The sequence below is a fragment of the Hippoglossus hippoglossus genome, chromosome 11 (assembly GCF_009819705.1).
Source record: "Hippoglossus hippoglossus isolate fHipHip1 chromosome 11, fHipHip1.pri, whole genome shotgun sequence".
Lineage (NCBI taxonomy): Eukaryota > Metazoa > Chordata > Actinopteri > Pleuronectiformes > Pleuronectidae > Hippoglossus > Hippoglossus hippoglossus.
The window spans coordinates 16,172,393-16,188,775 of NC_047161.1; the positions used below are offsets into that span (position 1 = coordinate 16,172,393).

Consider the following 16,383-nt stretch of genomic DNA (forward strand, 5'->3'; position numbering starts at 1 on the left):
TTTAACTCTTTTTGGCTTTTATGTGTATTTTGATCGACATTGTGTTGTATTTTATCTTGACCCTGAGTCTGAAAAATTAAAGTCATCATCATCATCAATAGGATTCAATGTGATATAATGAAACATGTGGACCAGATTGGACCTCAGCTTAAATGAATCTATGACGGTTTGCTCCAGTGGTTCCTCATCCCCGGGGGTCAAGCCCCCTCTGAAAGGTCACGAGATAAATCTGGATGATCATGAGGTGATTAATGAGGCAGAAGTGTATATTCTTTTTTTTATTAACTTATGTCTAATAATTCATTTTTGGTCAAACATTGGATCTTTTTTCCTCCGGATATTTACTTAAATGAAATTGTGTGAAAAGCAGAGATGGGGAAATGTGACAAGGGGCACCAACTAGATGCTTTTTTGTGATAGGTCAGAAAAGATGGCCTTTGATTATGAATAACGTGTTGTGTTTTATAAATTGATCATATGTTTTTGGTTGTGTGTAATAATCTACTAAAAGCTGAAAGCGGTGACTGAAAGGTAAGCCACTGTTTAGTGTCTTTAGTCATCACCTGGCTCCTGAGAGAGCCAGAGTGTGTTCACCTTCTGGTCTGTTGGCATGTTGATGTCTGAATGCTGCTGCTACCTAGTTTGTGTTCTTTATTCTTTATTCACGAGTTTTATTTAGATGAATTGGCCAGACTGTGCAAAAGAATTGCCCTCCTGGGATTAATAAAGTTGTCTGAATCTGAATAATCGTCATCTGAAAGCTGTCAGATAAATCTATTCTATAGTGAACATGCATATTTATGTCTAAAATGTATAGTGGATTCTTAGACAGTAGAAATAGCGTACACGCCAGCTGTCTAAACGCATGTGTGCTTACACTCATGTCTTAAAGTGGGTCAGTGTGTGAGTGTGTGGATGAGAAAAGAAACAATATCTGCTTATCCTCAAATATCCATCAGATCCTGGGGACAAAACAGGGACACCTTAAACACACCTCACGCACGACTGCAGGCTTATTGCAGACATGTGGGTGCTGGCGTCTCGGCGTCGGCATGGGTGTGTGTAATGACCATGCCTTATCTTTCTCATTACCCCGGCCTGACATGTCAGAGGAAAGCTGGAGACGACACTGCTCTCCTGACAGAGAGAAAGAGAGAGAGATGGAAATAATTACCAATGTCTCTTGTGGAATAGGGCGTAAATTGATACACACTAAATACTGTACCTAAGGGGTCTCTCTCTCTTTTCTGTCTCCCCCTCTCCCTACCTCCCTCCCTTTCTCATCAGATGTACGAGACAAATGAATGCATCCAGAAGGAATTAATTGGATTTGGGAGCAGTCTCCTGCTCGATCCACCAGGACAGACAAACACCTCCCTCTGCACCCTCGCCTCCCTCCCTCCCTTTGGCACACACACCCCCACCCACAGCCAGACACACTCCCCCTCCTCCTCCTTTATTCCAGTCATGCCTTGCAGAAACGTCTGACACCCCTGCACCCCTCAAACCCCACCCTGACGGATCAGTCTGTGTCCTCGCTCTCTCTCTCTCTCACACACACACACACACACACACACACACACACACACACACACACACACACACACACACACACACACACACACACACACACAGGCATGCCGCTCCCAAGTGGATTGCGCCCTCTCTCTTGGATACAGTGTTTCCATGGCAGCCACGTTTTCTGCACGTGTACAATCAGATGGAGTAAGAGAGGGAGAAAGAGACCACTCCTATCGATTCACAATCTGCAGCTGCACTACGGCAAACACATGCACACACACGCACACGTTCATATTTACATGCACAAACAGAGTGTAACATCACAACGTGAGATTAGAGTTTTTGATTAAGGCTCAGTTGTGGAATGTGATAATGAAGGCTCACCTTATGTTGAGCATGCTTGCACCTTTGAAAAGGCTGCTTCAATATGTGGGACTGCTCCAGTTGTCTCTTCACTGAAAACACAACTGTTGGGGAACTAGTAGATGCTACGTTTTTTTTGCCCAGATGATGAAAAACCACAAGAGAGGGAAAACACTTTGTACTTTTCAGTTCCAGCTGATTTTATTTCCTTCTCGGAAGAAAAGAAAAACAAATAAAAAAAACAAAAAACAAAAACGACAATCTGTACAGAGGTCTGAGAGGCAGTGATTGACCCAAACATTGGCTGGTTTTGAGCAATAAACATCAAATGATATTGGCATGATTGGACAAAACATGATCATACACAGCATATTGCACGAATGAAGAAAGAAAAAGGACGATACAAAAGATGTCTTGAAGGTAAAAAAAAAACCCAAACAAAACAAAAATCCTGGACCACAATCATCTTCAACATAAGGATGTCAAAAGATGGCTGTCCTAGTGCCTGTCGTTGATCATCATCATACATAAAACACACAATCTTTGCTTATAGTACAGTCAGTTTACATAAATATCTTCATGTTATTATTCTTTTAAAAATCTTAAACACAACAGCTATAGCTACATATACCTGAATCTGAAATACAAATGCTATTTGCCATGCCATAATATAGGAAAACAATTAGCCTGCTATACTTAGCCAACAGGTACAGAAAGGTTAAATACTATTTTTTTTGTTGATGCAATTTGCGCAATAACAGATGAAGCACTTCATACATCTCCCTCCCTCCAAAGTCTAGGCAAAGTGGAATGAGTGTGAAATTCCATCCAGTGGTTCAAATAAAACTTATCTTGATAAAAAGCACACAGAGGTATTAGCTCTATCCAAAACAGTGACTCTCTGGGATCTTTCACTCATATACTTTAGGTCTATGTGTACTGGAAACACCGTCACCACTCAGGCTGGGAGCCTCAGTGGTGCTTTGTTTACTTGGCTGGTGAAACTAGAGTCACTGTGCCATTAAGAAGCATGTGGGTAAATACTGTAAACACTGTGTGAGGTCAGATTGTGCCAAACAAACCCCCCCTCTGCACGTCTAAACATCAATGTAGATCCAAACAACAATGTTGTAGGCTACCCACTCGCCAGGAAAACCCCCTTTCTATAGATTTTGTACAAAAATACAAGTAGAAAATCATGACACACTCAAATCTCCTTAAAAGTGAGAGAAGTCAGACATTTTTAAATAAGACACACTTCTAGCCCTTCCGCGCAGGATACAGACAGGTGTATGTGCACAAACACAAATGAGACCTGTACGAGAACAATACTTCTATGTATAAAAAAGTTTGGCCGGTATAAATACATCAATATAAAAAAACGTCATCTGACACATTGGAACTACAAAGTTGAAGCACTAGGCAGAAAGGATGCGCGTTGGGGAACATTGGTCCTGAATTGTGCACTGAGTGTTTAAAAAGGTTCAGAAAAGGTTTTCTGAAGTTTGGAGTCAGTCTTTGTTTTAAGTCCTGCCGTTGAAAGAGAAGCTGGTGATAGTGAACTGTGTCCTATGGTCACACAAATTGCGTAATTACGCAGCAATGAACATTTTTACGCATTGAACCACAACAAAATCCTCCTTATCTCGGAGGGCATGCGTGCTGATATTGAAACTATTTCGAGTTTGGAGAAAAACTGCACCTGAATAGCAACTTGATGGTCAATGTGAATTGGCTATATCTTAAACAAAACCCAACATGACGAGCTCTCCGGTGAGTGTCCCTTTACCCGACCCTAAATAACATTAAGTTTCAGAGTTCAGTCTCAGTCCTCATCCTCGGCGGGTTGGGTTGGACATTTGAGCTGCAGTTCGTGTGTTTCGCTGCTCTCTGCTTACATTCACTCCTCCTCTGTGTCCAAATGCAAACTAAGCATTTCCCCCCGTTTGCGCGTTCCCGTCAAGCGCACCGCGCGCTATCCAAGTCTGTGAGCGGCGCGTTCCTGCGGGCTTCAACGCGCACACAGGCCACCTTTTCCTTTCCTGTCTCCACTCTCCCTTATTCAGTGAAAGAATGGCGGAAATATTCTGGTCAGGACTCACACGCCTGTCTGGCGGGCTGAACAGTTCTAAACGTGGGGGGACGTCGCGGTTCCTCTCCACCGTGGTCCTCTTCAACAGGTGAACACCAGGTTGGAGATGGTGGACTCCAGCCAGTCTCCTGAGATCATCTCGCTGACCTCCGGCGTGCAGTAGTCGGGGAAGTCGAAGTGAGAGCCCGCCCCGCACTCCCCGAAGCTCCAGTCCAAGTCCCGGTCCAGCTCTGCGTCGGAGAAGCCCATGCCGCCCAGGGACATGCTCTCAAAGCCGGGGCTCGGGTTCAGCTCGAGCCGCTCGTCTTCGAACTCTTCATCCGATGACGAGGACGACACGGATGAGGAAGAGTGAGAGGCGGACGGTGTCGGGGAGGAGGCGCGGGAGTACCTGAGGCGCGCGGTGTGCGATGACTCGCTGGCCGCCGGGCTCTGCTCCTCGTACAGGCTGAGCGGGTCGCTGGACTCCGCCGAGCTGCTCAGGGTGGGACTGGCCGGGACTCCCACAGAGGGAGGCCCGCTCTCCAGGCTGCCTGCCCCGCCGAACATGTGGCCGCGCCTCGCCTCTCCTGCGCGCTTCTCCGGGATCTGCCTGGCCCCAGACACTGACCTGGATTTGAAGAGCGCCTGGTGGTCACCGGGAGACGCATAGTCCTGCCCCGCAGCGCTCTTCACGCTCCCCTGCCTGTGCGTCCTGCTCACTCCTTTGGACGCGGGGCTGCTTCTCTTCACGCCGGCTTTGGCGCTGCGCTCCCCGCTCTTCTCCCCGCGCTCCGCCTGCTTACTCACTCCGCTCCCCGACTTGACCTTCTTCCTGGGCCGGTACTTGTAGTCTGGGTAGTCGGCCATGTGTTTGAGCCTGAGCCGCTCCGCCTCGCGGATGAACGGGATCTTGTCTGTGTCTTTCAGCAGCTTCCAGCGCTTCCCCAGCCTCTTGGAGATCTCCGCGTTGTGCATGTCCGGCGACTGCTCCATAATCTTCCTCCTCTCGATCTGTGACCACACCATGAATGCGTTCATGGGTCTCTTGATGTGGCCCGTCGGAGTTTTGCACCACGCCAGGTCGCTGCGCACCCCGGAAGAGGGAGACTCGGGGGTCGGAGACGCGTCCATCTCCAAGTCCATCTCTCCCGTGTCCGTGGAGTCCCCGCCGGGGGAGTGAGCGTGGGCGCTCTCTGTCTGGCTCATGTGCTGCACCATCCTCTCCTCCAGGTGTCTGGAAGCACTCTGCTCAGTGCAGGGCTTTCACAAAGTTCAAGTGCGCAAAAATATATGTATTCCTCACTGGTTCTGATTTCAGGCGCTTAAGAGACAGATGATGGGTACAGGTCTAGAAAAAAAAAAGTTCACCTAAGTCTCTTCTCTGTCTCGTTTCAGTTCAGCTCGCAGTGGAGACACAGGATCTCTCAACTGTCACAGAGACAAAAAAGAAATAAATCCCGGATCTATTCAACAGCAACTTTCAACTGCCTGTGCGGCTGAAAACTCGCCCTGCAAGAGTGGAAACGCGCCGCTGTGGCCAACTGCAGTGCAAGTCCCTTATGTGAACCAGGCTGTCTGCAGCGCAGCTTGTCTGTGCGGTTGAGGAACCATGTGGTTGAATGGAGCAGCTGCGCTTTCTCATAGTCTCCCTGTTTCCTGAGCGCTCTGTAATATTACTGTAAACACAACAACGAGAACCTCGCTGTTATATACCCTCATCGCGAGATATAAAAGCCAATCAGCGTCTGTCTCCATCCCGATTTTTCGGCCGAGCCACTCCCCCTGGCCTCCCATTGGCCGAATAAAAAAACGGGTAATAATAATAATAATAATGTGCAACGAGGATCAGTGTGTCTGACCTCATTCCTGTCAGACTCCACTGGAAGAGAGACGAACTTGGTGGGTGTGTGTGTGTGTGTGTGTATTTAAACATATACTGTATATATAAGTAAGTGTTGAGTGTGTCTTTTAATGGAACACAGTGTCCTTTTCCCCGGCTACAAGGGGAAGTTTGCAAGGATATACTTAGAGATTCATTAGTTTCATGAGGATGCAGCTAAATTTAGATTGTGTGCCACAGGGGGGGGGGGGGGGACAGGGAAATGCTGAGAAAACACAAAAGCAGCCACAACATGTTGTGTTAGTCAGCCTGCGGCACGGTGAGCAGGGATGTAGCGAAGGGTTAAACCCACCCAAACATCACTCGCCCAACCTGTCATTTACAAATCATTACAGCGGCCCCTCGCACCATTACATCACAACAGCCACTATAAACACACGCGAGTGAGGCGATGATGTTTGCACTCTACGTCAGTGCATTATGGTGAACCACCACGCTGAAAAGCAATAATTAGGAATATTACGAAAGTATTATATCCGGGCCACACACACACAGACACACACACACACTAAAGACAGTCACTCTCACTACAGCGGCTTCCTGCTCTTGCAATGCACAGATTCCTCCTCCTCCACAGCCCCCGTCGCGTTAACATGCCTGTGTCATGTGGGATCACATTACAGCCTGTGTCGCTAGATGTCAGGCTAGAGCCAAAGGGAGCTGAGGAGGTGTACATTGTGTATACATATGCATGTGCTTGTGTGTTAACATGTACAGAAGATTTATCTCCATCCTCTGCTGCTGCGAGGTGCCATCACTGAATCATGCAGGTGATGTCACGAGCTCCTCCACGCGAAGGTTTCTCACACCACCTTCACGACATGCGGGCGGTGATAAATAAAGACCGGGTGAGTGGTTTTCCAAGGAGAAAGATCTGATTAGATCCTCGTGCGCCCTAACATAACATCATCTATGCAGTCATAATGTGTATTCTTAATTTATGACAAAGATCATGTCAAGCTGAAAAAAAAAAAAACCTCATGAACTCTTCACAATTTCCCAACTCAACCTCTCTGCCCCCTCTGTGCTTACATAAACCAAACACCAATAATAATGAGCTCTTTCATCAGTCTATGTCTTTAGCTGCCTCAATTACAAGCATGCACCTGCCACTGGATTAGTTTGCTATCTTGCCCTATCTACTTCCCCGGGCTTAACACACACACCCACACCCACACCCACACAAAGTGGCATGAACTCTGGGTTGTTTAAACAGGTGTAGCAGGTATACCTGTAATCTTATCTGATGTGTGAGAGGCAGCTGTCAGGGAGCTTTCCCTTCGTCACTGGCAGATGCACAGCTCTGGCAGCGGAGGGGACGCCGAGCCCCATCGCACTGGCCCCAACGCTCTGTCATCTTCAGAGCTGCTGGAGTCGTGTGTTTACCCCAAATACACCTGCGCTTTGTCTCGGCATTGTTGACGCCTAAAGGGATAGTGTCATTATGAGAGAGTGCTGTGGGAAGCTGGGGCTCTTACAGAGACTTCTTTAAAGTGTCTGCGGCGCAGACTGGAGCTAAGCTGGTGTGGGGTTTTCAGGGACGATGTTGATGTTGGAGTATTTTCATGAGTTAACATACAGAAATAGATTTTTTGCCAGAGTTGTATCCTAGTGGATTAGAAACCTGTGAAATGCTAACCAATGCGACACTAAAACCCTCCATTAACAGCTGTAGCGGGGAAGTGATTTTAAAGGCTTTATAAAATAACATTAAAACCAAATTAACTGCAGCAAAGTCGATTTTTCCCCCGTTATTCCAGAGATGACTGACACGCTCTTTAATATGCGATTTTTAATAAAACATAAACATTAACCCGATATGTCAGGCCAACCCTGGAGCAAACTGCAGGCTAAATGAGCGTACAGCATGTGGCTGCGATTTTAAGTGTGCCTCTTTACAGGGAGTTGGGTTTATTATAAGAGAGAGACTGTGTGTCCTAATAGCGAGAGGGAAATTAAGAATCCAATAGCAGAAAGCAAAGAGAGTTGGAAATGGGAGACGCAGGGAGTGAGCTGTAGACAAAAAAAACACAGTGAGTGTGTGTCTCTGCCTGAAGTCACACAGAGGTACTCATTACCATGTACTTGCCTTTTTCAACTGCCTAGGAATGACGTGCCCCTTTGACCTGCATGCTCGTCATCCGGGGTCAAACACAATGAGGCCTTTGTGTGTGTGTGTGCGTGTACATGCGTGCATGCGTGTTCAGCTCTAACTGAATTGGAGTTTTTCCAGGGATTGAAAGTTTTAAAACCAATGGGAAGTCCCACCCCTCCATGCTGCAGTTTAACAGAAAAAAAAAACTGAAGACTAAGCACTGATTTGCATACTCTCTCTCTCTCTCTCTCTCTCTCTCTCTCGTGTGACTCATCCCCAGCGCGTTTGTCCTCTGTGTTTTGTGTGGACTTGGTAGACAGTGTAGGCGGCCCATCTCACAATGTCACCCACCGACTGCTGTCGGCCCCTGCACAACAACACCAACCAGGCCAGTTATTTTTAAGCTGCAGTAGAACACGCGGTGCCTAATGCTTCCTTGTGTCGTTACATCTTCCTCATTTATTCCTTCCTTCTTTAATCGTATTTTGAAAAGGCCAAGAAGAAATAATAACAGGAAACACCTGGCAATATAATGCAGTCGAATATAACGAGCCTGAAATGAGAAACGTCGGTTCACCTCTTTCATGATTTTTGAGGCCTTATGTATCACTACATCGTTCAGGTGTACATGTTATTTGCATGTGCCAGATATGATCTCTCTCAATCAACAAAACTGTTCTTCCTCTACTTCCTTCTTTACATTTGGTCATCAAGCTTTTAGTTGAGTGACGTAGAGACAAATACTAGCTTTTCCTCCCTTCATTCCATCCTTCCGTGACCTCCGTCCTTCCTTCTTTCTATCGCGTTATAAAATCCAGCGGACGCACAGAAACAGAGAAAGCGTGCCAGGAAGAGCAAGTACCACCTGAATGCAAAGACAGAACGAGACCGCGTCCTCGACAGTAGAGCACGGATAAAGCGGAGCTGAAAATAAGAGTGGAAGAAAAAAGAGGAGGCAGCAAATTAAGTTGATGAGAAAAGCGTGAAGCAGTTCGGAGGTCCTCACTTTCCCTCTATCGCCGCTGTAATCCAGAGGATTCGGGCTCGGTCGGAAAAAAAGCGATGGGAGTCGGATGAAGGGAAGAAGATGTATGAATGAGTGCAAGCCGGAGGTGTGGTCAGGCCGGCGATGCCACGCCCCAGGAACTCCCAACATCCCTCGCTCTGGAGAGTGTGGAGGCAGGTCAGATGATTGCTGTGTCATGGCGATGCAGACAAAACTCACACGAAGACACACTCAACAGACAAGAATGCAGACTCACAGCGAGACAGACAGAGCCAGCTAAGTACCAACGTACCGCTGCAGGACCCAGACGTGCTGCAGAGTCAAATTGAGAGCGCAGACACACACTCTCGCACAGACACACACACTCTCTCGCACAGACCCACTTACACCAAACTCGCTCACCAACGTACATACACTCGCTCACATACACAGCCACTCTCACAGCTGCACTCTACTACACTCAGACACTCTGATGCAACGATCGTTTTTTTGGGGGCATTGTCTAAAAGCCAGAGGAGTGGTAAGGAGCACGGAATGAGAGCAGAGGAGGAGGGGGGAAGGAAAGGAAAGGAAAGGAGAGCAGAATCAGGAGATAGAGAAGTCTTCAAGCTCTTTTTCAAAAGTCATCGTCCCTGCGCTCGCCGGCTTCCATCAAAATGGTATTCGACGTACGACGGACGGAGGACGGAGGACGGACACTTTCGGTATTTGGCATTTTCGGACGTGGACATCTTTCAGACCTGGATCCATACTGAGCCGCACACGAGTGGATATACTGCAAAAAGGAGAAAGAAGAGAACAAAGAGTTTTTCTCGTTCGGATTTTTCGGAAGAGAAGTCGCATCTGACTTTGGAGTTTGCTGGGTTGCGATGCAGAGACGCCGATGGCTGCAGAGATGGACCCGTCAAGTCTGGGAGAGAGACATAAAGCATCATGAAGAAGTTAGGCAGCGAGTGGAGAAAAAGGCAGGCAGAGTATGAGGAGTGTGTGTAGGAAGGGGGGGGGGGGGGGGGGGTGCGGAGGCAACACTGCATGAAAATTTTCCCCAAAAAATATCTCTGTAGCGCTGCGAATCACCAAGGAGAGACAAACGGCTGCAACGTTTCTACTGTATCTCCCCTCGATCTCCTGCATTTTTACCTTTGGCTGTGTCTCGCCCTGCAAACAGCACATGTACATCTTCGCATTAGACCTACATGCAAACGACATATGCTGACTAAGCTTTCAATAGCACACGGCCACCCTATTTCACCCCGCACCCCCCATCCCTCCACTCCCCACCCCACCGCCACCGCCACCGCCATCTTCCTCCTCCTCCTCCTCCTCCTCCTCTACTGCATGCGCATCCTCCTCCAGTCAGATCAGGTCAGGCAGGCTGGCTCTGTCCTCACGTAGCCCAGGGAGCGGTGTCCTCAGCTCGGGCACAGAGGCAGCCGCTGCAGGGGTCGATGTGGACCAGGCTTGGAGCTCATGACGCTCGCTCTACAGCGCCAGACAGGCTCCAGACGCACTGACCTACATCAGCCTCAGTCACACGGGGAGAGAGTCGGAGAGAGAGAGAGAGGCAGAGGAGGAGAGAGAGAGAGAGAGTGAGAGAGGGAGAGAGAAAGATTCAGGGATGTTGGGTGGGGGTGGAGGGTGCAGAGGAAGAGAGAGAGGGAGAGCGAAAGAGGATGGGCGAGAATCACTGAGATGACTGGTAGTCAAAAGGATGGAGAGGTTTGCAAAATAGGAATATTTATCAAGAGGAAGTGCAAGACAGTGGCACGATGTGAAGAGGAGGGGTTTGGGGGAAGAGAGAAAGGAGGAGAGTCATTTCAAAAACTTGCTGCATCTGATTCCTCACTAACTCACAAACCGTTCACACTAATGCTTTAAAAAAAATCCCTATTTGTCCTCATGGCTTTGCTAATCTCTGTCCTCGCCTCACTTTTCCCCTTTTGCCTCATCCCTCTCCCTCGCTCATCCCTCTCCCTCGCTTTCTCTGTCAGTTCAGCTTGATTTTCATCATGTACCACCCGAAACGTCTCTCACTGTGGGAGGATTAGTCCGTCTCTGGCTGCCCGCCTATCTGTCTGCTCTGCAGAGGGAGAGGAGGAGGCAGAGGAGGAGCAGGTGTGTGTGTGTGTGCATGCATGCGTGTGTGTGTGTTTATGAGGGGGGGGTGTGGTTGGCATCACTTGCTTGGTTGTGGCTGTATCTGCTCGACTCAGCTTGTTGTAAGTGTGAGCAGCAGAGAATCTGCAGTGCGGCAGAAGTAGAACATTTTGTACCTTGTGTGGCAGATGTGGACTAAGCAGTTATATACATTTATATACGTGTGTGTTTGTGAGTGTGTGTGTCTTTCTCCATGCATCTCCTTCCATGCTTAGATTGACTGTGTCCGCGGTGTGTGTCTGACCGGCTGTATGTGATCATTACTCTGCAGTGCCGGCATCGACACTAAACACGGATCAATGCCAATAGTAAAGCAGATAGATCAGGCTAACGTTAGCGTGGCTCCCCTGGGACCACATGTGGCAGTGGAAGTCAGTCTCTGAAGCAACATTCCTCAGTCACACTAACAATGTCTTTATCCTGAGGTGAACGTCAATAGACCCCAGGGAGTTTGGGAAAAAAAGGCGTGTATATTAGAAGGTACAGTAAAATCCAACTGGGTCATTGTATCCTAAGGTCGGCGAATCACAAAGGGATTTGAAAATTGAAGATGGTCCGGGCGTTTAAAGGGTTCGTTTAGTTTTCTTTTCTAAAGCCCACCTGATTTATCGGGAGCTGTCAGTCCTCACAGTTCATCTGAGAAGGACTAACACCCCCTGTTACGTCTGGGAACCAGTGAGAAGAGCTAAGATTGGAGAGATCTGTGGCAATCAAACAAGACATTGATGGTAAAAAAAAACTGTCAGCTACCGAAGATGTTCTAAAACGCAACTTATCACAAACAGTAAATGACTGATTCAATGTAAACTGGTTAAATAAAAAGCTTTTAGTTGCTGTAATCCATCCTAAAATCATATTTTCATGAGAGGAGAAACTGAAACACAAACTGAAATGCAAAAACAAGTTGAATTTTTATGGGGAGATACAGGGTGAGGTTGCCAAGCAACAAGAACAGACTTTAGGCATCCACTGCACCCAGTAAAAATAGTTACAGCATGTAACTGCCTGTCAAGACAAGTCAAGTTTATTTATACACAACATTTGATACAACAGGTGTTGACTCAATGTACTTCAAGATAAAAAAACCAAAATAGGCTAAAATCACACATTACAAAAAATATCAGGAGGTATTACAGTAAAAAGGGAATCAGCCAGGAAAGTATTATTATTAAAAAAGGAATAATAAATGATCTGGATGAAAGTTATACCATTAACAACATTGCCAACCTAATTAAAAGCTTGTGAGAAAATGTTTTGCTTTTAATGTTGTAGCATCTAGAGCCAGTGAAGCACAGGACTGACGTGTTTATACTCGGAATGAGCTGGAGTTTATTTAACAACTGCTCTGTCAGTCCATCAAAAAGTATATTACAGTAATCTGGTCTACTAGGAATATATGAAACAGTTTTTCAGAGCCTGACTAAGACAGGAAGCATCTCACTGTTTCTGATGTGATTAAAGCCCGTCTTGTTTGATGTGTTTCTGGAAGGCAGGATCAGCATCCCAAATCACATCCACGTTTCTGGCACATTGACATGGTCTTATCGACAGGAGAGTTAACAAAGAGTGAATGTGGTGCCTCAAAGTCTTGGGAACCACTAAAAATAGGATTTGTCCTCATTTAGCTGTGAAGAAAATCTTTTGACACAGTATTTGATATCAGCAATGCACGGAATTAGGTAACTGAACAATTGTTGTTGGAAGAAACAGATATGTTTAACCGCGTGCAATCAGCATAAGTGTCATATGAAATATTGTATTGCTGAATTGTGGACCGGAGGAGGATCATTTACAAGATAAACAATAGTGGACCAAGATGTAACCCATGAGGGACTCCCTGTGGAATGCTGACCTCATCTTATTCAAAGTTACCAAAGCCGTTCAAGCTCTGTGCCTTCAAGGTCTAAACAGTGTTCAAGACTCTGAAGAAGAATTACATGGTCAACTCTATTAAAGGCCACATTATGCTCAATAAGATTCAGAATAGAAACTTTGTGGTTGTCGGAGCTACTGTGAGATCACAATCAGCTTTGTAATAACTGTGGTAACAGATCTGATGACCACAGTTAGGTACACATAAGAAGAGTAAGTTTGAAATGATGAAAATAAATAGCTGCAAATGCCTTCTTGTTAGACCACATTCAGTAGGATAATGAAAAATGAGGGGGTCAGCTTTAATCAGCTAATTGCTCAAATAAATTTACAAGTAGCATTTAGGAGTGCTATTTTTACAGAGCTTACAGGATAAGTAGAATTATTAACTGTAGCAGAGGCAGGCCAATAATGTTTTTTGGAGACTGGGTGAGGGAATCAGAGTCCACAGTGGCAGGAACCACACTGACAGGGCTAAATGTAATAGTCGGAGACACAGAAGTCTGGATCCACTCTTGCCATGGTGCATGTCAGAGGGAGTTAAAAGCTAGAAGCTGGATAAAATTAGCAGTGGACTGCTTTGTTCCCTCTCTATGAGGGTGCACAACATCTGCCCTGTAAAGGCTCAAATTAGTCCAGAAGTCATCAAAGTTTGAGATGAAGTCATATCCTGCAGCAGGAAAGTTTTTTGTATTTTTTTAACCAGTGGTGGAGAAAGGTATTTTGGAAAGGGCCCAGACAACATCTTCTGAGTCTCAAGTGTGTAGCACAAGAACTCAAGGACCTTTGAGCCATGACGTCACCCTTTTGCATGCAATCAAACAGTATCGACATGAGGATGCAGGTCAATGAGAGACCTAATGAGTTCAAATAAATTGGCCACTCTGCCACTGGAGGGACAATAGGTGTAAGAACACGGGGGAATTAAAACCTAAACTTGTCATTTATGTTTGTGTACAGATTAAATAAAAAAAAGATTTGTTACTGGTGAACTTTAACGGTGTTGACAGAAGGCTTTTAGATTTTAGATAGTCGAGGTAGTTTCCCTGAGGTTCCAGCCTTTATACTAAGCTATCGCAATCACTTCCTGGTTCTAAAACACAGACACAAGAGTGGTATCAGTCATCTCATCTAAATCCTGGAGCTTTATTGATTTATTTAAATGCACTCTCCAGTTACCTGTCAGCTGGTTTGCTTGCATAGGTAAACACATGTAAATGTACACCTTTGTTGCACTGTTGACCAATCACAAACTGTCTGCCAACCTTTGAAGAATAGAGAGAACCGAGAGTCCAAAGTAGAGGACGGTATCGTAACTGTTTTGTCACATCTTTTCATTTTCTATGGTCCTGCTCTGCCGAATGTGAAGCAAGGCCAATAGATTGAGCATGTCAGGTCACTCTTTGTATACAGCAGCTGACAAACTGTTTCGACTCAAGGGTGAGGCGTCTGGCTCTGTGTTTGAGGCAACATGGACAAGAGTTCCCAGAAGTGCTCAGAATATTTGAAAGTTTAAACATCTGCAGTTTCACGACAACAAAGCCGACGGCATCTGTGAATGAGTATGTGATTATTGAGTTGAGATTGTTTTTGTTCAATGCACAGAGAGGCTCCCTCTCATCCTTCAGCCTCAGCCGACTGTACAACGTGGAAGTCACTATAACCTCTTTATCACTGGTCAAAGAACCCAGACACTAACATCTGGCTTTTTTTCTGCAATGGGAATGGATACAATCGGCATTTACTTCCGGGTCAAATTACTGCAGCAGACACAGGTTTTAATCAGCCCTGGCTCCGTTTGGCAGTGATGGAAACATGACACCTGGTGAACCCGCTAATTTGGCAAATCAGGAAGGTGAGAGTCCGCCTCAGTTTTCGGATGCGTTTGTGACATCGAACATGAAAATAAAACAGAAAAATAAAACAGAAAAGCAAACTCCTACTCACCTATTTTTCCGGTTTACCTATGCTTGAGAAAAACCTGCGTATACCTTCTAATTTTGGTATGTCAGCACCAACCATTTGGTGAGAACGCATTAATTCATTTTGCGAGAAGTAAGAAGTAAGAATTAAAGTTCAGACAAATACACCAAATGTTCCTCAGAGTGTATTTTGAACCCTGAATATTGCCACCATGAAGAACACCAAGGGGATCTTGGGAGCTGACACAATCTGGGAGTCCACATTTCAGAAAAATCTGATTCTTTAAAATGAAGGACTTTTGAAAGTAACCAAACTGCAACAACCTAACCACTCAAAACCAAACAATGGAGAAATTTCTCCCTGCGTGGCTTGAAAAGCTCTCGATTCATGCCATATGAAACGTAAACCATCCACTTAAAATACAAAAACGAGCACAGCTTTGAAAACAAAGTCAGTCCGTGCAGTAATTTATGTGCCCGCTTCTATACAGGACGGTGAGGAGTGTGTTCCTCATTTCGCATGGCACACTCCCTGCTGCCTGATTGTGGAGGAAACTCTGAACTGCTGCAGCCAAGTTTCAAAGTCAGTCCAGATAGAGACAGATAGAGATGTCACTGTCGAAAGCTCTTTGCCATTACTGCTGGAGAGAGGAGTTATCAGGTCCAGATGCAAAGAAAAGTGGGTCACCACACTCAACATGTGCCAGACCCTATACTTCCCCATATGTACAGGGACCCACTGCTTACACTAGTGCACATATGTACACTTGCCAAGTCCGACCGTTTTCTTCCCCATCTCCCGAAATAGCACAGAGAGGACTGTGTGTGTGTCTGTCTGGTTCCATCTGGCATATATATCACTGCTGCACATACATCCCTGCTTGAATGCATGGTTCTCCTGCAGTAAATTTCACAATTTTATCATAACTACAGGGTGTGTTTCACAGTGGCTTTCAAGTTTTGCTTTTTTTCCTCCAGTGTTTTGTCTTAATGTCCTTCTCAAATGACATCCAAACTAGTAGCTGCCTTAAACCCCCAGACCCTTTCATGCCGTGCCTCTGCCATCACAAACAACAGCCATCTGACAGCAGCGGTGGAGTGCGGTTTGACCCACAGATCCTTTTAATGGGGAGTTTACAGGCGAACAAGCATCTTTTTTTTTTTTTCAATGAGAGTTTAGTGTTTCTCTGCTCAAGAGGTCACGAGGAATCTGCTGGGACGGGGGCCAAGCTCAATTTTAAGGGTATTCAGCATGTGAATCTCCAGAAAAGTGTTTGTTGGGAAGTTTGAGACAGTTTGTGGAGGCTTTATTTGGACTGCAAGCCACAATATATCATCAGAATGGCCCAAACAGCCCGAGGCAGAGCACTATTTATAAGATTTATAAGCATAGATGTATGTAAGGCCAAGAGTGCTCCGTCAAACCCCTCACAGAGGTTTCCAAGTATTTCCCAGCATGACCTCTCCGCTGCC

The 16,383-nt window shown here is 46.0% G+C and overlaps 2 protein-coding genes across 2 annotated transcripts in view; both read right to left on the bottom strand.

Annotated features, from left to right (window-relative positions):
- Positions 1 to 2,056: 2,056 nt before the first annotated feature.
- sox4a (SRY-box transcription factor 4a) lies at positions 2,057 to 10,214 on the bottom strand. Its single transcript, XM_034599364.1, has one exon. It carries the CDS (start codon positions 5,174 to 5,176, stop codon positions 4,058 to 4,060), a length of 1,119 nt encoding a protein of 372 aa, XP_034455255.1. The 5' UTR covers positions 5,177 to 10,214; the 3' UTR covers positions 2,057 to 4,057.
- Positions 10,215 to 10,253: 39 nt separating this feature from the next.
- e2f3 (E2F transcription factor 3) overlaps positions 10,254 to 16,383 on the bottom strand; it is a 144,355-nt gene continuing 138,225 nt past the window's right edge. Inside the window, exon 7 of the mRNA XM_034599363.1 lies at positions 10,254 to 10,474. Coding sequence (XP_034455254.1) covers positions 10,428 to 10,474 — 47 coding nt within the window. The 3' untranslated portion in view covers positions 10,254 to 10,427. The remainder of the gene's footprint in view (positions 10,475 to 16,383) is intronic.

Excerpts from the sequence above, each read along its gene's own strand:
- sox4a (XM_034599364.1), bottom strand. The coding sequence starts at position 5,176 with ATGGTGCAGCACATGAGCCAGACAGAGAGCGCCCACGCTCACTCCCCC.